General features: G+C 37.6%; 2 protein-coding genes across 3 annotated transcripts; one reads left to right on the top strand and one right to left on the bottom strand.

Annotated features, from left to right (window-relative positions):
• Window positions 1-1,084: 1,084 nt before the first annotated feature.
• On the top strand, window positions 1,085-5,195 carry LOC122295489 (scarecrow-like protein 1). Of its 2 annotated transcripts, none has more exons than XM_043104526.1 (4): window positions 1,085-1,239; window positions 1,711-1,768; window positions 3,003-3,034; window positions 3,148-5,195. In XM_043104526.1, exon 4 carries the CDS (start codon window positions 3,217-3,219, stop codon window positions 4,930-4,932), a length of 1,716 nt encoding a protein of 571 aa, XP_042960460.1. In that variant the 5' UTR covers window positions 1,085-1,239; window positions 1,711-1,768; window positions 3,003-3,034; window positions 3,148-3,216; the 3' UTR covers window positions 4,933-5,195. The 2 variants fall into 2 exon arrangements, with proteins under 2 accessions (XP_042960460.1, XP_042960461.1); XM_043104527.1 differs by lacking the exon at window positions 1,085-1,239 and adding an exon at window positions 1,305-1,375.
• A 496-nt stretch (window positions 5,196-5,691) lies between these two features.
• On the bottom strand, window positions 5,692-25,511 carry LOC122295488 (small RNA degrading nuclease 5). The gene is made up of 14 exons (XM_043104525.1): window positions 25,330-25,511; window positions 24,384-24,440; window positions 24,225-24,290; window positions 23,687-23,820; window positions 23,472-23,584; window positions 19,834-19,962; window positions 19,655-19,722; window positions 12,941-13,000; window positions 11,757-11,812; window positions 10,451-10,511; window positions 10,047-10,314; window positions 8,091-8,272; window positions 7,677-7,972; window positions 5,692-6,104 (listed from the first exon to the last, which is right to left on the bottom strand). Exons 1-14 carry the CDS (start codon window positions 25,432-25,434, stop codon window positions 5,981-5,983), a joined length of 1,719 nt encoding a protein of 572 aa, XP_042960459.1. The 5' UTR covers window positions 25,435-25,511; the 3' UTR covers window positions 5,692-5,980.
• Window positions 25,512-25,626: the final 115 nt, after the last annotated feature.

Genomic DNA, 25,626 nt, shown 5'->3' with positions numbered 1-25,626 from the left:
CATAATTTAAATTAAAAGATAAATTTTAAAATTTAAATATTATAAATTAAATTATAATATATAAATGAGTTAATCTACATATAGTCTCATGTAAACCTATATAATTATATTTTAAAAAATTTTAAAATTATAATAATATTTTTTTATCTTTATTTATTAATAAAACTACATACGCAATCTCCACCGATAACTACAGGTAGAATTTGTCTAAATAAATAGAGTGGGAAGTATAAACCCCATAACATAACACAAAAGGCTCTCCACTCCACGCATGAAAATTCGCATAGACTTGGTGGCGTTTCCCCGTTTCCACTCATACACGCTTTTGAAAATTAGATTCTACACGTCTAAAGGAAAAGTCCGGCTTTTTTCTTCCTCTTTTTATTTGAGACGGGGGTTTTGAGATGCAAGAGATCCAAAAATAAAAAATAAAGGGAGCCTGCAAAAAATCCTTTGACTTTGTAACAGAGTGCAATGATTCCCTACTTCCACCTTCATCTTTCCATTCAAGATATGCTACACTTTTATTTTATTTCTTCACATTAAATTAATATAATATTCTCTATTAATCTTTGTTCTTTCAAATTATATTGATATAACACTTTTCATCAACCATACCTGAATGATCATATACACACAATATATTTTATAATTATATTTTAATATTAAAGACGGTGAATTGTGATGGACAGTGTAATATGTAAAAAAATAATTAAAAAAATTATATAAAAATAAATTTATAATTTAATATAATACGTTCGGTTATAAAATTATTTTTATTATAAAATAAATATAATAAATGGTATGAAACCATTATTATATAATTTGCGTCGATAACGTATCTCTTTTTTCTTTTCACGATTGTCGTACAACTGTCTCACACTATCACTTACCATTAAGTCTAGGTAATTCATACCCATGTCACAAAACTTTAGAATAATGCCCAGTGCCCACCACGTAGAACTCAGGGAATTCACCTCCCCCCAAGTCAAATTTGTGATGGTTGGTCTACAAATCGGGCGGCCAGGATTGACCAATGAAAAGGCGAAAAACCCATTTTGCAGACCATATATGTGCACGAGATTGTATCCTGAAGCAACCTTGGTCAGACAAGTTGGTATAAACATGCAGACATAGTAGGACTTCGGAAAAAAAGGTGGAAGTGCTGCACAGGACTCTGATATTAAATGACAAGAAATTGTGATGAAGCCGAGGAGTTTCTTTGATGGAAAATCTTGGGTGAGTTTCTCTCCACTATTCTTTGCTTTCTCACACTTTCTCAGATTCCAGAAGATTGGAATTTCTTCGTTCTTATTATGGTCTTTTAACTAATGGGTCTTGGCATATTGGTGATCTCTTCAGATTCTTAAACCCGGTAGCTCACATCCTCCCAACAAACACAATTTTTTTAGTACTTAATAAGCTCTCCTTATTTGGGTCTCTGTTACGTATTTTATATTAATTATTCTTACATCAATTTGTCAATTTTGTTCCTGTTTCTGCATCTTTCTTTGGTTTTTTTATATGGTTTGTTGCTTCTCAACTTACCTAACCACACAATTCTAGAATTTTTTTTAGTGTGGATTTGCCCATAAAGGAGATATTTTTGCTCCTTGTTCTTTTTAATTCCACAACGCATAGTCAACCATAGCTTTGGCCTCCGTCAGAGCCAATTCTGATATTCATCTTCATCTGGGTAATGAATCGCAGGCTATGACTTCTGATGCGATCTTTATTACTTTTTCTTGAGGCCTTCAACCTCCATCAGGTATGTCCTTTTGGGTTCTTCCTGTTCTTGAATTTCGCTTTTTTGGTCCTTTCTATGAGGAAGTGAATTGCCTTCTATTTGCATGAATTCTTTCTGAATTGTTTTCGTATGGATCAGCCATGGATCTGTCTTTTTTACAACATGCTTGTTTACGTTGGATTCTGGAGATTTATTGTCAAAGCTCTCCGTTAACTTTTTTTTATTTCTATTTTTTACTTTCATGTCTTTCTAATACTTTGTTCTGTTTCTGTTCATGACCGAAAACTTGTATTTGTGTTCTTTTGAGGTTATCATGTTGAAGAAGGTGTTTTCTGGGTGGATCTTTTTCTCTTAGCATAGTATTGCTTCTAGGTGGTCTGTGCTTTTGAATTTAAGATTCTTGATCTTCATCTATATTTAGTATAAGCGATCCATATATTAGGTGCAGTGTTTTAAGTTTTTGCCTGAGAGCTAGGAATCCCCGATCTGTTGAGTACAAAATAACCAACAAGATTTTGAGGTAGATGTGAAATAGAAGACGACGAGACATTATGAGCTGCTGCAACATGGTTCACCAAATATCTGCCAAGCAATTGCCTTCCATATAAAACATGATTAATCACAAAAGGCATATGAGAATGAAAGTTCCTAATACCTTCCTATAATTCAAAATATCACCAAGGGGCTGAGTACCATTCTTGAACCAGTTCACAGCTAACAAAGAATTGATCTCAACCAATTGTTCTTCAATTTTCAACCACTTACATTTGAATATTCAATTGATAACAAAGAAGCACTTCATTCTTCGAGGCAGATAATTCAGCAAAGACATTGGTGGGTTGTAAAGGTTTCTGTTGCATGGTACTTTCTTTTCCTCTTGGATTTTCAGCAGCTAAACATTATTCCCTGATCTAAGGTTCCCTTTCATTGATTGACCAATGATTGTGATAATATCAGATTAGGGACTATAAATACTCGAACTTCCTATGGTGTAACCAGCTAGGCTTGAATGGATAATCCTCCATTAACCCAGCTAGCTGGTACATAGTACCCTCGATTTCTAGTTCTTTGCTCTAGTATTACCAATTCGTCAAGCTGATAGCCTCAATGGGCATGCTTGAGAACGTTGATTGTACTAAACTCACTTTCTCTCCCCACCCCCTTAAAGCATGTGCATGCGCAAATATAATTTATGTAGTTGATTCATTTCTGCTATCACTGCTGAGCCATTCTTCTTTCATCTTGATGACTGCAGGCATCCCAAAAGCGATAAAGGATTTTATATCTGTGAGTGGCTAACCTTACTCAACTGCTTTATGTACTGTTTAACAAGAAAGAAACCAGTAGTTTCCAAATTTAAGAGTTCTAATCAGAATTTCTTTATCAATGCTATGTGACAGTTTGCGAGACAACTTGTTCTATGGTAGAAGCTGCCTTCATCTCACAGTGAGCAAGTAAGAGGAAAAACTATGTCTTTAGTTAGGTCTGCAGAGCTATCTTCCACATCGTATAAAAATACCAAGCTGTATTCACTAAAGGGGAGTGATGACAGCCCTGGCTTGTCCGCTCAAATATTTGGTTCTGATAAGCATAAGGTTACACATATGACTGATTCTTACTGCAGTGAAAGTTATGAAAAGTATTTCCTTGACTCCCCAACGGAAGAACTTATACAGCCATCTAGTTCTGGCATCTCAGGAAATTCATTTGAGTCACGTGGTCCCTCCAGAAGCACTCAAAACCCATTTGACACTCCTTTGGTGTCCATGAGACATCTTGATGCCTATCGATCCAATTTTGAATTGGATTACTTGGAAAGAAGCCTGGATGCAACAGACTATGATGAAGATAATATGAGATTGAAGCTTCAAGAACTGGAAAGGGCACTGCTTGATGATGATGATGATGACATGTTTGGTACCGGTCACAGCATGGAAGTTGATGTCGAATGGGCTGACCCAGTTCAGAACTCACTGCTCCATGACTCTCCAAAGGAATCTTCATCTACAGATTCTAATCTCAGTAGCATCAGCAGTAACAAGGAAGTATCACAACTGTCTCCTCGGACTCCCAGACAAATGCTAATTGATTGTGCTGCTGCACTCGCAAATGGAAACATCATGGAGGCATCAGCTATGATTAATGAGCTCCGACAGATGGTCTCGGTCCAAGGGGATCCTCCTCAGAGGATTGCAGCATACATGGTGGAAGGTCTAGCTGCGCGCATGGCTGCCTCCGGCAAATGTCTTTATAAAGCTCTGAAATGCAAAGAGCCCCCCTCTTCTGATCGTCTTGCAGCCATGCAGATTCTCTTCGAGGTGTGCCCTTGTTTTAAATTCGGGTTTATGGCAGCAAATGGTGCAATGATAGAGGCGTTTAAAGATGAGAAAAGAGTCCATATAATAGATTTTGACATCAACCAAGGGAGTCAATATATAACTCTCATACAAACAATTGCCAATCGAGCAGGAAAACCACCCCATTTGAGATTAACTGGAGTTGATGACCCTGAGTCAGTTCAACGTTCTGTCGGAGGTCTAAACATTATTGGACAAAGGCTGAAGGAACTAGCAAAAACACACGGGGTACCATTTGAGTTTCAAGCCTTGGCGTCAAAGACTGCAATTGTCACTCCATCAATGCTTGATTGTCGACCTGGGGAAGCACTTATGGTGAACTTTTCCTTTCAGCTTCACCACATGCCAGATGAAAGTGTTTCAACAGTAAATGAGCGAGACCAGCTTCTTCGGATGGTTAAGAGCCTGAACCCAAAACTTGTTACTGTTGTAGAACAAGATGTAAACACCAACACAGCCCCTTTTTTCCCTAGATTCATTGAAGCCTACAATTACTACTCAGCTGTGTTCGACTCTCTTGATGCAACTCTCCCAAGGGACAGTCAGGATAGGATCAATGTTGAAAGGCAGTGCCTGGCACGGGACATTGTTAACATTGTTGCATGTGAGGGAGATGAGAGGATCGAGCGGTATGAAGTTGCAGGTAAATGGAGGGCAAGGATGATGATGGCTGGCTTTACTTCATGCCCCATGGGTCCAAATTTGATCGATACAATCCAGAAACAAATTAGGCAGTATTGTAACAGGTATAAAGTGAAGGAGGAAATGGGTGCACTTCATTTTGGGTGGGCAGACAAAAGCTTGATCGTTGCTTCAGCATGGAGGTGATATAGATCACTTGATTACTTGAAACGGTTGGTTGTCATATTTGTAATATCGTGTGGGATCAAGATGCGTGCTGCTGATATACTGTTTAAGTTAGAAATAAGGACCTTCCTAGTGTTATCAAGAAGAGATGTCAAGGATGATTGGTAGTAGACTGCTATTTATCGAACATTCATAAAGCATCTCTTCTTGTTAAAGCTTTGTTTACCCTGTATTTTATTTAACAAAATGCTGACAACCCCAGTTATAGATATCTGTTTGAACCATTCAGATGAGCTAAAAGCCTAAAACTAAGCACACGTTACTATATATATATATATATTGGAGGGGGGGATAAATTTACAGATGGATTCATTTCCACGCTTTTATTGCTATAAAATTCTTTGGAAACCCCCCAAATCCATAGAAATGGATTGTTAAAAAGATGATAAAACACTTGAATTCGTGCTCACGGATTCATATTTCGGAGTACAATCGTGCTGCCTCCCTCCCTCTTGCCCGTTTTGCATTATATTTTAGGCTACTCGCCGGCCTGCCCAACCTTTTTTTCTGCCCATTACCCTTCCTGCCGACTTGACAGGGAGACCGAAGGTCCGCCGCTCAGGACTAGGCATATCCATTTCTTATACTCCACATCCCCAATTCAGAGTAGTTCTACTCCATTTTTTAGAGAAAGCAATAAAAGTTGGTAGGAAAGATCAGACTGATCAAAGTCTTGGCGATAAGCAAGTTGTGCAACATACCATAACTGCTCGTAGCTTATACATGGCAAGAACTTGGATGGTCATATCTCAAAGACATGAAACTGAAAACGTAGCAGTTTTTTTTTTTTTTTTTTTTTTTTTTTTTTTTTCTTAGCAGCACTTTTGCACTTGTTCATACTAACAGTACATCACATGTTTCCTTCACAGCTAACTCTAGATATTTTTCTCCAATAATAGAATTAGTGCCTACTTCTAACAAAATTTATCGGCGTTGTTGATATAGTAATTACTGCTTTAATTACAAAATAATGAGCAAATTTTCGATCCGCAGATTTTTACACTCAAACTCAATGCTTCACTCCTACAAAACACAAAGCAACCTCAGCTTGGGCCTGGAACTCTTGCAAGACCTTTACCATCTTCTCACGGCATATATTGGTTTCACTCTGCTCAGAGAGCATTTTCCTCACTCTTCATTCATGCAAAAAAAGAGATGAACAAGCGTTAGACATAAAGAAACCAACTGCAATTCATTCAAGCAGGTTGAGAATTTGTAGCATATTCACTATGAAATGCTGTGGAACATGATTTATATTATTTTCATCGATGTCCAACCCTACATCTCTCTGCGCTTCAAATGAGCATCCTCTCTCAACGAAAAGGTTTCATGTAACTTTTCTTATTATGATGCTAATGCACGCTAAGAGTTGGATAGGGAGTGTGAAAGCAGGCAACTTAGGGAAAGTGGATACCTAAAGTCAAGTCACAAGCACTTTGATTGATCTACTCTTTCATAGAAAAAGCAAACGCAGCTTTAATTTACCAAGGGTATATATTCATATTATCGTATTTCTGTACCATATAGAATTATTAGGGGAACTTAAAGATGAGGAAATATGGGTAAATGGCTCATAGCGTTGATGGAGTTCAGCACATGAAAGTCACTTGACATGTTACAAATCATACCATGCCAATCCATCACAGATTTTACAAAATCATGTTTTGTAAAATGTTCAGAAACCTACATTTATTTTTAAAAACATAATAATAATAACAATAAAAAAAGATAAGAGAGACTGAGAATTTTCTATACTCCTACGCCAACAAAATCTTATGTGTCAGCAAGAGGAGACTGGCAAAAGCAGCAACTTGGATGCCATTTCCACCTCTCTAACAACCCATTAATACATTCATCGCCTAAAACCTCACACGATTCAATCTCATATCTGGAATAATCTGATATAGGTAAAATTCAGAGAGGTTAAAAAACTGTGCCATCATATTTATCTCTTATTGCTCGATAATTTTTAAAAATCAATCAGAGGGTGGACAAATTTCCGGTTCGTCAGTTCAAAAGAGGACACTGTCATCATTTGCAGATTTGATGAATGGCCTCTTTCAATTTGCTGGATACAAGTCTAGTGGCTGTGGGCTAGAATTGTGTTGATTATTGGGGGTGGAGTTGGCAAAATAAAGGCTAGGTCTTCTGGGAATGGTTGCTGGAATTGGGATTCAGATGCCCCAGTAGCGATGAACTAATGGGGGTTGGTACCAGTGTTACCCGGTGTTTTCATTTGTTTTATTATTTACTAGAAACAGAAGTTGAAGAAGGTGATGTAAACTTAATAGTGTAGAACTTGTCATGGTGAAGTAGTAAGTTAACATGCTTTGTGGTATTTTTCTAGTAAGGTTCCATTTACGACATCAGCTATCTGTCCCATTTCCTCAACTTCAGGACCTGCAAACCATTAGGAAGTGCAGATGTACTAGTGTAATAAATAATAAAAGATACCAAACTGAGGACAAGTGCATGCTTTTTTTTTATCGGTAAGCTGAGGACAAGTGCATGCTACCCACATTAAATGCGTTCATGACCAAACTCCAAAGACATCAAAAACCATCTAATTAAGAACAATGAAATACAAATCCAAATATGTTGGCAATCACATGGCTATTTGCATTTAAATTATGAAGTAGAAACTGCTAGGAATAGACCAAAAAGAAATATGGCAGTAAATGGATAAAACAGGTCAATGAGCATACCTATGCACAATTGCCGTATCTCCATGGCCAGTGCAAATTATAAGCATGGCATTGGCGGGTAATGTGGTGTAGAGGCTACGGATCCTAGTATCCATGCGAGTTAACACTCCCTTTAGTTCAGGTGTGACACTGCATTTGGTGCCTTTTCTGTTGGCAGACTTCTTTTGACATGTAAGCAATGACACCATCTCCGCAAGTCTTCCATTTACTTTCTCTACATCCTCTGCTTGTTTTCTGAAATAGGAATTCAGTTCCGAGAACTGAGTCCAGACAAAGTGTATGTGTTCATTCTTCACCTGAAAACAACAACAGATGTAACAACTTTGTCATGCACACAGCAGAGGAAAAGCTTGGTATGTAGACAACTAACACAAAAGTTGGAAAGGATCATCGACAACCCATTATAAAATCTACCTCCTTTCTGGCCTTTGCTAGAGCTTCATCGTCAGAAGAGACAGGAAATGCATGGGATGACCCAGAGGCATATCGCTTCACTATAGAGACATCATCAATGAAAGAAGAAGTTTTACCACATTGACTCAGAACTGTAAGGAGCTTTTCCCGCATGTATGATGGACGTGAACCAAAGTCAGGTCCTAATTCAAAAAGTGAGAGCCAAAGGAATGCATAAAATTGGAGAAATAAACATCAAAAGGTTCTCTGCAAGTAATTTAAATATATTCAAGCAAAGAAAGAAAGTATACAAGGGTGTGGACTAGAACCTCTTTTTTTTTTTTTTTTTAATTGGCACCAGGTGTCAGGGAATAGCATCCCATCTAATCCCGAAGGTGCACAGGCCTCCAGCAAGGAGTTTTCCGAAAGTGTACCACGGATAATTCAAGAGTAAAATCCCCTAGTCCGATTGCCCCTAGAGATTATTTTCACCCAAGGGAATTTGAACTTTAGACTTAGGGAGGGAGCATACCCCCAAGCCTAAGGTCTTTACCACTTGCACCAACCCCAAGGAGTTGTTATGGACTATAACCTCTAAAGGCTCTACAAAAGAAAAATCTATATACTTTAACAGAAATACGCTCTCACATCTCATCCTAACATACCCAGGACATAGATCCTTGTGGTATGTGGGATAGGTACAGGAACTCATTATGCCAATACGCCCAAACACGAAATGTTAGCCTGGCGGTGTCCGAAATGTTTTGATATAAAAAATTTTGGAATTACTTAAAATGTCTTTTTTTTTTTTTTTTTTGTAAAAGATTTTATGCATTATAATAGAATAGACATAGCCCAATTACACAAGAAGTATACAAGAGAATACACCTAGTTTTTTTTTTAACGCAAGTAATACACTGGTTAAGAGGAAGAAATAGAATACAAGGAAATATTGGAAATCAAGTCTATTGAAGTCAACGGCTTTTGCCCAAAGAAATAAATTACTAAAAAAAGTGATCTAATCTCATCCAACAAGCATTCCCTATCCAAAGCTCCGGTCATTTCTTTCCTTCCAAAGCCACAAAGAAAACAAATAGGAACAATCTTTCAGATTGCTCCAATTTTTGGAATACCATAAAAGCCTCACCAACCACTCTCGTAGGCATTACCCAAGTTATGCCCAACTTTGTGGATAATAAACTGGAAAACTTGTGAATCATCAATATCAGAGTATTGGAAAGCGAAAGCACCACATCTTCAATTGAGTGTACCATATGTGCCTCATGAACTTCGTTGTTCTAATTCAGTTGCTAAAGAAAGACCAGGATGGAGGATGCTCGGTGTCCAAAAGGTGAGGGACTCGCATAGCAAAAAACACACACTAAAGAGAAGATATGCATCTAGAGAAGTATAGTTGACAAAGCCATGACTGTCTAAGTGGCTAAAAATAATAAAAAGTACACTCATGATGAAGATGACATCTGAACACTCAGACAACATCTTCACGGTGGCATCTTTCATTGCCTTATTTCATAGGGAAGCCCATGTAATTGAAATGCGGCTCTTCACAGGGAATATATTTGGTGTAATGGACCAAGCTTTCTTTTAACATAGCTCTAAAACTGACACAGATAATAATCAACCTCTTCTATAAGCCTTTCTTAATCAAAATGCATAGGATGGAGCATACACATCAAGGTTAATGAGGATTATACTGAAACTCCATTTGACCAAAAACACGCAACTCAATTTGAGGGGAAACCACGCTCAGTCTTGTGTGGGGAAATATCCATTACTCCATTCAACATGGGAATGAGGCATACGCATCAACAGGTGATTGCAGGTACCATTGGACCCATTTGACAAAAACTAAATTCAACCCAATTTGGGAGGGAACTTGCTCAATGATATGTGAGAAATTAACAGACCAATTTTCCTTTTGCAAATTATACAATGTAAGTATAGGAAAGCACTTACCAGAGCGAATCTTTAAAAGTGCTAGTTCCATAGTAGCTTTTGCATCCTCAATACTGTCATGACCATTGCCTGACTGTTGTATCTCCCGGGAAAGAAATCTCCTGGCAAGGACTCTTAAAGCAGTTTTATGAGAAGCACCACGGGGGTGCTTGTATAATATTGCAGTGTCAATCACCAAATTATGTGAGATCTTCAATGCTAACAAGTCATTCTCCAAGGAATGCCCAACTAGGATGGTCTCTCTGTAAACCAGCTTTAAAAATTCTTCCTGAATAAGGAAGCAACTGTAAATTAATCAGAGAATAGCAGTTTTAACTTGCAATCAATCATTGGAGCAACACCACACAATTGTGATTAATCAAGAAATCACATAAAGGAAGGAAAACAAGGCCCAAGTAATAAACCTGAATTTCCTTAAGACTTGTTGTCACCCCACTTAACATCTCACATGTGATTCCACTAAACCTGGATATCCATAATGGGTAATTATTAATGGCAAAGAGGAAATTAAAAAATGCTTCTGACATTCATGCATGCATAGAGAGTGAATTATTCATGTACTGTTTAGGTATGAATGAAGAAGTTATACAAAAGAACTTATAAAAACCAAAAATAGTTCAGAAGTCCAAAAAGAATGAGAATCAGTCAAATTGGTTGTACGGAGCATTAAAATAAAGAAGTTATCTCAAGTAATAAACGGTTTGAGCAAGTTAGTATGGTAATATTATCAACATCACCAAGTATGACAAAACCTCAAAAAAAGTCTGAATAACCAAAAGAATGCAAAAGCCCTTGCAAGTTTGATATGCAATATGCTAGAAGCTAGTAGCTTGGTGTTTATTTTGTTTTTTTTATATAAGTAATATTACATTTTATTGATGTAAAGAAGGCGTAAGCCAAGTACACTGGAAGTATATATGTGAATACACCGCTTTAAGAGCTAGAAAAGCTTGGTGTTTATTTTTTTTTTATCTATTGCAAAAAATATTAATAAAACATATCTAAAGAAACACTTTTTTGGGGGGTAAAAACATCTGAAGAGCCATCAACAATGACATCACCAAATATGGAAAATCACAATACTAGAAACAAAAAGGTCCATTCAAAAGAGTGAATATGAATAAGCAAAGACATTTGAAAGGTACGTAAAATCACAACCCTGCTCTTCTAAACATAATGTGAATCATATCCAGCCCCCTCAAATCCACATCTAGATATTTGTAACTCATCTGAAACATATTATAGACTAAAATCCACATCAATTTATCTTCTCTCTTTTTATTCCAAAGAACACTCTCCCCCAAACGATAATCCTTTCAGGAACATACTTTTTTCCAGGGGCATTTGGACTTCGTTTTCTTTCACAGGATAGAAACTCCATCACCAATCTTTTAAGCCAAGAGGCCAGCAATCTTTGATTTCTTGCCTTAAATAATTAAAAACCCATTCGTCCAACTAATATGTATGAAATATCATAATGCAATTGTTAGTTATGACACAGGAAATATACACAAGCGAATGAAATATTCACTTGCAACATCAATATGTATCATTAGAAGTTGCTAAAACTCCACAAGTATTACGACCATAGAAGTTTTCTCAGCACACGGACTACATTTTTTTATCAAGATTAAAAAAAAAAAAAAAATGATTCCCTTGACTTCATTTTATTCAAATAAAGGTCTACTAAGGGCTCAAATGAAAGGGTACCTGGTAAGGTAATCGGTGATAGGGTTTAATGGCCGAACCAATTTATCCAGCACAACCTGAGAATCCAGACAGGACAAGTTTAACATCCCAGAAAAATATTGTGAACAGAAATCCAAATCTGGAAAAATAAATTTTAGTGTTTGCAATTCTAGCATCAGGCATTTGAAAAACAGCATTTTACACTCAACGTGAATGAAGAATGGCTAGTCAGGATTTTGAAGATGGATTTAGATATGGAAAATACTTTAGCCACAAAAGGATTACATAAAAATAAACCCACAAACTTATGTGGCTTGATATGGTATGTCAAATTGTAAAGTTACTTTTATTACAAAGCAAATCTAACAAATTTCATGAAACCAAATCAATTTGTGGGTTTATTTTGTGTAATTTTTTTGTGTCTGTAGCAGTTATCTTTAAATATATTGAAATTTGAATACAACTCTTTGCCTAGTTATTAATTTTACATAATGGAATAAGGCATCAATGATGATGATGACTCAGACGATAACATACTATTTATTTTTCAAAGGAACACAAGTTCCAAACATGTTTAATGCACCAAAGTAACAGGTAATTGCAGTTTAGAGAGGGTCAAGATACAAGGTAACAAGGGTATCCCAAAAAATGCTTTTGCTCCAATTTTATAACCATATGTACAAAAAAATTAAAAATAAATTTAACACAAAATGAGCTTGGAAAGGGATAAAAGAACAGGTTAGAATTCTCACACACACACATGCACAGAGGTAGAGAGGACTAGCATAAATTGAAGAAGAAATGTTCAGTCCACAAACAAGAGAAAGTTTGCAAATTGATGTAGCTTGATATGATACGTTAGATTATAAGGCTCTTTTTATTGTAAAGTAGATCTAACGTATCGCATTAAGCCACATCATTTGTAAACTGCATTTTTTAAGATTTCTTTGTAAATCTACTTATCAAAAAAAACATTTCTTTGTAAATCTAGAGCTTCTCAAATTAAATATATCAATGATGTAACCCATAGGGCAACAGAATATAATAATGGTCAATTTCATTGGCTTTTTGCAAGCATACTGGTCCAAACACTAGAAATTTAGCACCCCCACCTCACTTTTAAGCATGAAATCAGAAAGACAGTCTTGCCTTCAATAATTCAATTAAATTTTTAAAAGTTAAAATGAAAACTAGCTAGAGCATACCTCTCCTCTGATATCCACCAAGGTCACTCTCGTAAGCTCAAAACCTTCACATGTGATACACTAGCCAAAAAGAAAATGGCAAGGATAATATAAGTGAATGAACAACTAGTTTTCTATGGAAGAAAAAGTTGAACTGTCATTACCAAAAAGTCAAGTGACATTTAAAATGAAACACTGGTTCTAACTAGAAATATGTACGGTTAGTCAAGTTTAAAGTAGGGTAGTAAAGCCGAAGCATTCAAATGTATGTGACCCTATGGTAAGAAATTCCACAACAGAGGACCTAAAAGTGAAATAAATTAACCAGAAAAAGGAAGATGTTAATAGGCTAAATTCTGCCAATTAATTTATTAGAAGGTAGAATCATAGATTCTAAAGTTTTATAGTCTTATAAGCAAATGCAAAAATTCCCACATATACCAGGCAAGAGTCTAATTATGAGAGAGTGCCAAAAAATCAGAAGTCATTAAGTCATACAAATATTGAAACTGTATAGGACCAAAGATGGTAGGGATGGAGAAAGAGCAAAAGCTCAAGCATAATTAACAAGTTATGGAAAGAAATTTTTCTGTCAAGGGAGATGTATTAGTGCTCAAATAGAAAATCGGTTTTCACGTTGACCAGTTTTTCATGTATTCGTACCAGATTCTTATATCTAATTTTCCGGTTACTTGGACGTCTATTAGTGTCAACGAGGATATTAGGCACCGTATTAGTTGAATTATGGAGGAATGTTAGGCACCGTTTGTTGTATATAGTTGACTTTCCATGTATAGTATTCGGTGGTATAGTTTATATAATAAAGAGAAACTCAAGGCCAGAATATTCGGCGATTCACACAGAATAGTTTTATCTTATTATTGACATGGTATCAGAGCTATTTTAGTATTGTGATCTTCCCAGTTCTTCTTTTTTTTTCTTCCCCTCCCGGTTCTGTTTTTTTTTTTCTCCTTCTCTTCCCGGTTCTATTCTGTGTTTTTCGGCACTCTGTGCTTTGGTGGCTGTCGGTGCCATCTTCTCGGCAGGTTCTCGGTTTCGGCACCATCTTTTCCCCTCTCGGTTTCGTATGTCGGCACCTTCTGATCTATATAGAAGACTTGCTTTCCGATCTATTTCTTGGTAGCTGTCGGTGCCTTCTGTTTACATTTCAGCTTCTATTTTTTTTCAGAACTTTCAGAATTTTCAGTCGGCAATTGTTTTCTTGGTCAACTGTTTTCTGGTTTCTCGGTCAGTCCTTCTTGGCAATTGTTTTTTTCTCAGTCGTCAATTGTTTTTCGGCAAGTGGAATATTTTTTTGTGGATCGGCAGGTTCTGCAGCTTCTCTCTTCCTGTGTATTTTTTTTCTTTCTTTTTCCAGCCTCGGTCAATTATTCCTCTTTGTCCCGTGTCTTTTAAAGCCTCCAACACAGCATCCATTATTTTCTTGGGATCTTCGAGAGGCATGCTCCCAAACCCGATATATATGGGTTCAGGTCCTTTTTTGAATCCACTGAACAAATTCTTCTTGAGGCTGATGACAATCCACTGAACAAATTCTTCTTGAGATTCTGTGTGGTATTTCGAGCACACAGTCCGTGGGTCATTTATCTTTTGACAGTTTCGGTATCCTCTCGGCAGTTTTATTAGCTTCCTAATTTTTTTTGTGATTTTGCTTCTTGGCATCTTTAGTGCTATTTTTTGTCTCGGCAATTTTTTTTTCCAATGGATTCTACCCCTGTGTGTGTTAAATTTATGGGCACAAATTATTCTACCTGGGCATTTCAGTTTGAATTTTTTCTCAAGGGCAAAGACCTTTGGGGTCATATTGATGGCACGGATGTCGCCAAACCCTCTGCTTCTACACAATCTCAGGATGTCGGGTCTTCTCCGTCATGGGCCGTACTTGATGCACGCATCATGTCTTGGCTTCTTGGTTCCGTGGAGCCCCATATTGTCACCAACTTGCGACCCCATCACTCCGCTCAATCTATGTGGGCTTACTTGAAGAGGGTTTATCATCAGGATAATGATGCTCGCCGCTTTCAGTTAGAACATGCGATTGCCATGTTTCAACAGGGTAGCCTTTCTATCCAAGACTACTACTCGGCTTTTCTGACCCTTTGGCATGAATATGCTGATTTGGTTACAGCGAATGTTCCCGATGCCGCTCTTTGCACTATTCAGACTCTTCATGCGACTAGCCGCCGTGATCAGTTTCTTATGAAGCTACGTTCGGAATATGAATCTGTTCGCTCCTCTTTACTGAACAGATCTCCTGTTCCCTCTCTTGATATTTGTTTTGGAGAGTTACTTCGTGAAGAACAACGTCTTAGTACTCAAGCTATTCTGGAGCAATGTCATGGCAGTTCTGGGATGTCAACTGTAGCTTATGTTGCACACAGACGAGGACCCTCTATCAATTCTAAAAACTTGCAATGTTTCTGCTGCAAGGAATATGGGCATATTGCTGCCAATTGTTCTAAGAAATTCTGCTCTTATTGCAAGAAGAAGGGTCACATTATCACAAAGTGTCGTACTCGCCTTCAGCATCGTCATGTCCAAGCATTTCAGACTTCGGTTACTGTTTTGCCTGCAGCGCATTCTGCAGCAAATGGCTCTCCTGCACCTCCTGCATTGAATTACTACACCCCCGACATGGTGCAACAGATGCTCATTTCGGCATTATCAGCAATGGGGTACCAAGGTACCAATTCTACTAAACTCTGGTACGTGGACTCGGGGGCCTCCAATCACATGACTAATAATCCCATTGCTTTATGCCATGTCCGGCCCTATGCTGGTAAATCTGCTATTCAGACTGCCAATGGCAGCTCTTTGCCCATAGCTGCTGTCGGAGATGTTTCTTCAAAGCTCACTGATGTGTTTCTTGCTCCTCAGCTTTCTACGAATCTTATTTCTATTGGCCAATTAGTTGATAATAATTGTGCTGTTAATTTTTCTGGTGATGGTTGTGTTGTGCAGGACCAGGTAACGGGGGAGCCGATCGCGAAGGGACCTAAAGTGGGGCGCTTGTTTCCACTATTTTTGTCTGTTCCCAATTTTTCTCCAGTTTCTTCTATTAAGTCTTTTGCTTGTAATAATGTTTCAGATCTTAGTATGGTATGGCATCGTCGTTTAGGTCATCCTCATACTCAAATCTTATCTCATGTATTGAACTCTAGTTTACTTGGTAATAAAAATCATTCTTCTTTATCTCTTGAATGTGATTCTTGCAAACTTGGTAAAAGCAAAACTCTTCCCTTCCCTTTGCATGCTAGTAGAGCATCTCACTGCTTTGATCTTATCCATAGTGATGTTTTGGGACCTTCTCCTGTTTCTTCACATGAAAAGTTTAAATACTATGTGACTTTTATTGATGATCATAGCAGATTTACTTGGGTTTACTTTCTTCGCTCTAAATCTGAGGTCTTTCGTATTTTTACTGAATTTTTAGCGTATGTTGACAATCAATTTTCTGCTTCTATTAAAACATTACGCACAGATTCCGGTGGTGAATATTTGTCTACTGAGTTTCAAACATTCTTGGCTTCTAAGGGTATTATTCATCAACATTCATGTCCCTCTACTCCTCAACAAAATGGAGTAGCCGAACGCAAAAATCGTCATCTTCTTGATGTGGTACGTACTCTCTTGTTAGAATCTTCTGTTCCATCCATGTTTTGGGTCAAGGCTCTGAAAACAGCTACTTATTTGATTAATCGTTTGCCTTCTCAAGTCTTAAATATGGAGTCTCCCTATTTCCACTTATTTGCTACGCAACCTAGTTATGATAACCTTCGTACATTTGGTTGTGTATGTTTTGTGCATTTAACTCCTCATGAGCGACATAAATTATCTGCTCAATCTGTCCGTTGTGCTTTCTTGGGATATAATGTGTGTCAAAAGGGATTTGTGTGTTATGATCATACTTTACATCGTACACGAATTTCTAGAAATGTTATTTTCTTTGAAAATCAACATTTCTTTCCTGTGTCTTCTGTGTCATCCTCTTCTACTATGATTCTCCCCTCCTTTGAACAGCCATTCTCAGATTATCATCCCGTCAGTTCTCGCTTTAGACCAGGTTTTGTGTATACGAGACGCTCCCGTCCACAGTCTCTTCCGGTGGCTCCACCGATATCTACTCCTACCATGCTCTAAGACCAATCAGTTGCAACACCCTCAGAGCACTTGGCACGTCGCTCTTCTCGAGTGTCAGTACCTCCGGATAGGTATGGATGGTTTGCTTCTGCTCTTACTGCTACATTATCCAATTTTGATATTCCCACATGCTACTCACATGCTGTCAAGCGAGATTGTTGGCGACAAGCTATGCAAGAAGAAATTGCTGCTTTAGAGGCCAATCACACCTGGGACATTGAGCCATGTCCTCCTACCATTGTTCCTCTGGGTTGCAAATGGGTTTATTCAGTCAAAGTCCAATCTGATGAACGTTTGGAACGTTACAAAGCTCGACTTGTTGCACTTGGGAATAATCAAGAATATGGTGTCAATTATGAAGAGACCTTTGCTCCTATGGCTAAGATGACTACTGTTCGTACGATTCTAGCTCTTGCTGCTTCTAGTGATTGGTCACTACATCAGATGGATGTTAAGAATGTTTTCCTTCACGGGGATCTTAAAGAGTGTATTTATATGAAGCCACCCCCGGGATTGTTCACTTCTCCAACTTCACATGTGTGTAAGCTTCGTCGCTCTCTTTATAGTCTCAAACAAGCTCCGAGGGCCTGGTTTGATAAATTCCGCACAACTTTATTACAATTTTCATTCAAGCAAAGCAAGTATGATACTTCATTATTTCTTCGAAAATCAGACAAGGGTATTGTTGTTCTTTTAGTTTATGTTGATAATATTGTGATCACTGGTTCCGATTCTGTTTTACTTGACCAGCTCAAGACCCATCTTTTAGAGTCCTTTCATATGAAAGATCTTGGATCTCTCACATATTTTCTTGGTCTTGAGGTGAATCGTAGTCCCTCTGGTATTTCACTCAATCAACATAAGTATGCTAGTGACTTGGTGGCTACAGCTGGCCTACAGGAGGCTAATTCTGTTGATACACCTATGGAATTAAATGTCAAGCTTCGCAAAGAGGAGGGTGACTTACTTGTTAATCCTAGTTTATATCGAAAGTTGGTGGGTAGTCTTGTTTATCTCACCATTACTAGACCAGACATTTCTTTTGCTGTACAGCAAGTTAGTCAATTTCTTCAGACTCCTCGTCATCTTCATTTGGCTGCTGTTCGTAGGATCATACGCTATGTTCAGGGCACTTTTGCCCGTGGTTTATTCTTCCCGGCTAGCAACTCTACTCGTCTTGCTGCTTATAGCGATGCTGATTGGGCTGGTTGTGCAGATACACGTCGCTCCATCACTGGTTGGTGTGTGTTCTTAGGTAATGCATTGATCTCTTGGAAGAGTAAGAAGCAAGACAGAGTTTCTAAGTCATCTACGGAATCTGAATACCGGGCGATGTCTTTAGCTTGTTCTGAAATTATTTGGCTTCGAGGTATGCTTGTTGAGCTAGATTTTTCAGAGACTGATCCCACACCTCTACATGCCGATAATACAAGTGCTATTCAGATCACAGCCAATCCTGTCTATCATGAGCGCACGAAGCATATTGAAGTCGATTGTCACTCTATCCGTGAAGCATTTGAAGCTCGTATTATCACTCTTCCACATATTTCTACTGAACTATAAATTGCTGATATCTTCACCAAGGCTCTCACTCGTCATCAATATTACTTCCTAAGTAACAAATTGATGTTTGTTGATTTACGAGCATCAATTTGAGGGGGGCTGTCAACGAGGATATTAGGCACCGTATTAGTTGAATTATGGAGGAATGTTAGGCACCGTTTGTTGTATATAGTTGACTTTCCATGTATAGTATTCGGTGGTATAGTTTATATAATAAAGAGAAACTCAAGGCCAGAGTATTCGGCGATTCACACAGAATAGTTTTATCTTATTATTGACAATTAGATCCATCAGATAAATTCAACAGCATTACCAAGAATATAATAGAAAGAAAATAATATTATAACATTGGAGAAATGAGTGAAGGCCAACAAGCACAAATACAATATGCAAAGGAAACAAAATACCCTAGCACAAAGCCAGAGAATTGGGAAGGTTGCTAAAAGTTTTTATAATTCCAAAAAGAGGTCATCAATCATTGACGTTCAAGATAATGTGTTAAGTTTTTCTCAAATAAATTTTCAAGCTATATGTATGTTAATAGCCTTTTCTTGAAAGCCACTTTTTATGCATCTATCATACGATTTATTATGAATGTGAAGCTTAGAAGATGCTTTAACGTGATGCATGTGCTAAAGATTATGTAATGAATATACTTGTGTTATGTTAATGCCTAATTTCTGATTTCTCAGTCAGAATACATTGCCATGCAATTAAACACTCGCAGATCACTTGCCTCACAACAAACAACACTGATATCATCAGTTTTTCACCTGTTCGTTTTCTCACCAATAAGCATTCCTTGTGTAGGCTCAGACAAAGAAGAATGATATGATAATGGTTAGAAGAAAGTGCTAGTTTTTCTGTAAATGGATTCTGAGTTCAAATTTAACAGAAGCTTATAATTATGACAGTACCATGTCCATATGAGGAATTAAATTATCTCAGTAATAACCTCTGTATGATAAAAAGCATTTCCTCATTAACTCCAATTGAAACTTATGGACTTACCATCTCGCAATCAAGGGCCAAAATTTCGTAGAAAGATCCTGAAGGGGCAGGTAGAGTAGAAAGAAATCCTGCATTCATTGGAAATAGGAGTCAAAGGAACCGTGAAACATATAAACAAAAGAAATGAGAATTCCTAGGAAACTATATAAGAAAAAGTCATAAGACCTCATTTATTTCACCTGGCTGATTGAGACAATATCCGTTTTCTTCCATCTCTTTCCCTGTAAGTGTGTAATATGTCACAGGGAAAGGTAGATCTTTCATAAGTTCCACAAGGGATGGAATGCATGTACCGGTACCACATTGTTCTGCATGATAGAGATGCTATTTCAATAAATAATTATTTCTTTGAACTACGTAATGAACAGAAAGTTGTGACAATTGTTCAAAACTAAGTATTGGATTGTTGACTGGTCTTAGAAACCTCCCTCGTTTAACATCAACAATTTTCATCTATAATTGTTTTTAAATTAAATGCCTTTTGAGCAATTTGAACTGGGGGTTGAACCAGAAATTGCTAAACCATTCCAGTGTGTGATTAAATAGCAGCATGAAGAGTTGGCAGCATAAAGAAAACCATGAAATGATAACAGAGCATTATTAAGTTTTCTTAAGGCGGTATACAGTGTTTGATTTGTTTCCATGAGTCTCGTACATGTTCGCCTTTACACTGGTTGGAGGGTTGCAAAGTAGAAGAGATGGAGAGGGAAGGGAGAGAGGGAAGCAAGGAGAGTCCACCTCTACTGTTGTTCAGTAGGAGGGAGAGGAAAAGGGAAAGAATTGCGAGAATAAAATATATATTTTTACCGGTATGGCCGATTTAAATGATTTGCAAAGAGGAAATAAAACCTCACACGGTAGTCTTGCAGAGCCAGGGGCTTTTGCCTCCTCTCTTCCTTTCTCCATCAATCATTCCCTTATACAAACAAGAGGGATTTTATTCTTCTTCTCTAATATCTCCAAACAATAAACATAATGCTAAGGATTACCCATCGAACACATTGTTAGTAACAGACTGCTAGCTAACTGGAATCAGTAAGACAGCCAGCAACTACCATGCTGTCAATAACTGTGCAGCCATGTGACTGCCCTCTTTTAACCTCATTAAAGTTAATGGAATAAAACAAATACTGGCCAATCTTGAAATGTTCACAACTTGTTTTTACACTCATACTAGTTTAAACAGAAATTCCTCCATTAAAAAAAGTTGAAAACCTCATTTTTATTTCTTTTTTTTTTTTTTTTTTTTTTGATAAGTAATAATTTATTGAAGAAATAGGCATAAGCCCAAGTACACAGGAGGTACACAAAGGACAAACCTACAACTTCCAGAAACAAAAAGAAAACAACCCAGAAAACTAAAACAGGTTCAGAAAATTATCCAGCATTACATAAGCTTTAGCCCAAAAACCCAAAGTACTCAAGAAAAAATCCCTAAGATCTTCCAAAGAGCATTCTTTATCTTCGAAACATCTCCTATTTCTTTCGATCCATAAGCACCACATGAGACAAGGAGGAATCATCTTCCAAACACTCGCCGCCTTCTTACAGCCCTTCAAACCCTTCCACCCTACCAATAAATCCACTACATCTTTGGGCATTACCGAATGTAAGCCTGTCCAGCTCAGAACCTCATCCCACAAGAATCTAGTCCCTTCACAGTGAAGGAAAAGATGATTTACTGATTCTCCATCCCTTTTGCACATGACACGCCAGTTAGTAATAAACAATCCTCTCCTTCTAAGATTATCAGTTGTCAAGACTTTGCCCAAAGAAGCCACCCAACAGAAAAAAGCAACCTTGGGAGGAACTTTCACTTTCCAAATACTTTTCCATGGGAAAACACAACTACTATGACTTGACATAACTCTATAATAGGAAGAAACTGAAAACTTAGCATTTCCAGCAGAAGTCCATGCCATGCTATCCTCCCTTTCTATCACCAACTTTATGTTGTAAAGTTTAACCAGCAATGCCTGAACTTCATCCACTTCCCAATCATTAACATCCCTTTTGAAAATAACATTCCAATCAACCTTATTATTGCTGCTGCAGTAAGAATCATAAAAAGCAGCATTTTGATCCCTTGCAATTCTGTACAGGGCAGGAAATTCCAGCTTAAGAGCAATATCCCCACACCACAAATCATGCCAGAAGAGAATTCTCTTTCCATCTCCCACCTTCAATCTAAAATTATTAGAGAAAAAATCCCATCCTTTTCTAATAAATTTCCACAAACTCACCCCATATGCTCCACTAGAAGCTTTAGAACACCAACCTCCCCACAAACTTCCATACTTCACATCTATCACATTTTTCCATAGAGCTTGACTTTCCAAATGATATCTCCAAAGCCATTTCCCAAGTAAAGCTCTATTAAAAGCCTTCAAATCTTTAATCCCCAAACCACCACCATCCAATGGTTGACAAACTTTCTTCCAACTAACCAAGTGAAACTTTTTTTCCTCACCTACACTGCCCCATAAGAAGTTCCGAAATAAACTCCCAATTCTCTGCAGGAAGAGGAAAAAGAGAAAGGAAATAGGTGGGCAGGTTAGACAAAGAACTTTTAATAAGAGTTAATCTTCCCCCCTTAGACAAATAGATCCTCTTCCAACCAGCTAACCGCCTTTCAATTTTTTCAATCACCCCATCCCATATGTCTACAGCTTTAAAAGAAGCCCCCAAAGGAAGCCCAAGATACCTCAAAGGCAGTGAAGAGATCCTACACCCCAATAAATTTGCCAAATCTGATAAATTCTAAACATCACCCACAGGAACAATTTCAGACTTTGATAAATTAACTTTTAACCCCGAAGCAGCTTCAAAACACAGCAACAGAGCTCTTAAAGCACGTAAATTATCATAATCAGGCTCACTAAAACTCAGGGTATCATCAGCAAATAATAAATAAGAAATCTTTAGACTATTCCCAGTCTCATTACCCACCACAAAACTAGACAGAAAATTACCCTCCACAGCCTTCTCAATCATTCTACTAAAAGCGTCCATGATCACAACAAAGAGAAAGGGGAAAATGGGATCGCCTTGCCTCAAACCACAAGGACTACAAAAGAAACCAGCCGGTTCTCCATTCACCAAGATAGAAAATTTAGGAGTTGAAACACAATACTTTATCCACAAACACCATTTAACTCCAAAGCCATATCTCTGCAACAAATATTCAAGAAAATCCCAGCTTACATGATCATAAGCCTTTTCCATATCCAATTTGACAATAATACCAGCTTTCTCCAGCTTAAGTCTACTCTCCAAACACTCACTAGCAATTAAAACAGAATCTAAAATCTGCCTCCCTCTCACAAAAGCATTTTGAGATTGTAACAGAGGCAGATCCTCTTCAAGGTTGGACAGGTTTTTCTAGAGAAGCGAAGGATAATCGTTCTAGAGAAGCTCCTTACTTAGCTGCTGTTAAGAATCCTGCAATAGGTGATAAAAATAGGAGTGTTATGGTAGAATCGACAGGAAGAGGTGGCTTGAAGGAGAAGAACGGTCGTCGGTTTCTTGCAGACGAGGGTGATGGTTGGAGTTCCGAGATGAGGAAAAAAGTTGGGGAAATCAAGGGGTCTCTCTGGCACATTCATGCAGAATTAATGAATTGGAAGGATAAAATTGGTAATTTGCTTTTATCAGTTGATGAGGGTTTGGGTATATTGTTGAATTGGGGTAATGGGCCAGGTGGGCATTTGCCTGTTAAGTCCTGTGGGTGTAAGTTAGATGGGCCGTTTAGAATGAGGACCTCATATTTATTTCGAAAATGATGAACTGAAGACGAGCCATAATAATGGCTAATGACCTTTTTCTACTGCCAGCTTAGAGTTCCTCAACACTGAATTACATTCATCTCGCTTTCTTTTCTGCTTGCAAGTTAGGAGAGCATCTATCGTCTGCATGCCATCTGATACACAACTAGCATATAACAAAAACAAAAGAAAACCGTTAGGACTGCACATAATAGAAAGAAAGACAACACTTTGAAAAGGCAAAAGAAGGAAATATATTATTACCAACCTTTGAGCTAAAACTGGTCTTGGATTGCCACAGAATTCCTTGAAACTAGAAAGTCTTTTAGACTGGGATAAATACAAAGCTGCATCCAGACCCGGGACATAAAGCATAACCACTTTTGGAATAAGAGGCTTGTTCTGCAGATCATAAGACTGTTTCATCAAAAACTCTAGTTCTAAAATTTTTATGTTAGGATGCCATCCCCAATTGGTACAGGTTGTAGTTGACTTATAAGTTATCACAGAAGCTGTGACCAAATATTATACAAAATGAGAGGAAAAAATAGTACCTAAAAGATGCAAATCATTTCTAGCAAAGATGTCGTGAGGGAATTATGGGTAAGTGCCACATCCCAGTTATGATATGAAGTCAATGAGCACTGTTATTTGGTCATGATTTCTAAACTAAGGAAGTAGTTGTATCACATATAATTTTGAGCTTATTATTTTTTTTTTTTATAAGTATTTTTTGAGCTTATTATTAGTGTACCAGTGTATCATTATGATAGTGCTTCAGGGATAAATAATTATTTTTTATTTACCTTAATAAAAACCCATGATGGCATGAATCCTTCAGCGAGCACCCAAGTTATGAGCCCTTGAACATCCTGTATCAAAATTCAAACTCCCAATCAAATTGTCCTGCTCCTTGGCAACAATTATCAAAATTTCAAGAATTCCGAATGTTTAGAGAGACCCACTTGAAGATTCAAAGTTGAGTTAGCTTCAGGCGTCTGGAAAACAACTTCTGCCTTACCCTGAAAAGGCATATCAAGTTATATCCAACATGTTTGGACACAGACACGAGTGTCATGTTTAGCTTGGAGTCTAGGACATGAAGTCTGAGCCACACCAACTTGTAAAATCCAGATCATGATGCGAATATAGATATGTAATCGAATGCATAAGTGTGTATTTATTTGTATATGCATGTATTCTCGTATCAAGGAAGATGTCTGCGAGTTCTCATGAGGTCGCATTACCATTCAAATACTTTCTTTTTGTCTAGCATCTAAGGTCTTCAGAAAGCCTGGATCTCACTCAGAATGGTTACCGTACAAGGGGGTAGCGGCGACTGCCCCATAACATAGCTTATGCATGTATTTTTTTCCCACCCACACCTTTTTGTAGAAAGGTCAATTATAAAAGAAAGATGACAGTAGAGGAGTAATGCCAAAACTCATTATACAAGTTCTTGACTGGTAGATAATGAAAAAAAAGTCCTTATATTTTTTTATTTAAAGGTAATAAATTTGCTGAAAGCAAGAAGAAAAACATTCTATCATATCATCATAAATCCGCCATGCCCATTTTTAAATACAAAAGTCCCCTATAAATAACTCGCTGGACTAAATACAATCCAACAACCACTAAAATTCATGATATTGCAAGACTCGCCAGACTAGTATACTTAGTAAAAAGAATAGCATTTGTTTTATATTAAATAAACCATAAAATTAATCGAGAACACTCTCGGAGAAATTCAAGGCTTCAGCTAATAGCATTGATGTTATTTGTGGAACGCTAAAAATTAAAACATATTGCAATTGGGGCAGCCGTTAAGTACTTAAGAAATTCGAACTGAATTGCAAGCCTCGACTTAACAAAAAAGTTAATAAATAACTCAAAGGAGGTATAGGAGAGTACTTGAGGTCCATAGACATCGACGAAATTGGAGCGTTGGGAACTATTTTTGGAACTATCTTCTTCCTCAGAAACCAAAGATTTGCACTCTTTGTTGTGGGAGAGCATATTTCGTACTCACACACACCACGGAGGAGGGAGAGAGAGAGAGAGAGAGAGAGAGAGAGAGAGGGGCTCTAAGAAGCCACTGCTAAAAGCAGACAAACCCTTCCTATACGTTAAACGGGGCTCCATCTTACATGGGCCAGCCTGGTCATAAGGCCCAATTCACTGCCCGTGTGTGTTTAAACTGTGTGAAAT

Source organism: Carya illinoinensis, chromosome 15, assembly GCF_018687715.1.
Source record: "Carya illinoinensis cultivar Pawnee chromosome 15, C.illinoinensisPawnee_v1, whole genome shotgun sequence".
NCBI classification, from domain to species: Eukaryota; Viridiplantae; Streptophyta; class Magnoliopsida; order Fagales; family Juglandaceae; genus Carya; species Carya illinoinensis.
Note: the sequence above shows the minus strand (reverse complement) of the source record. Positions and strands in the feature narration are given on the sequence as shown.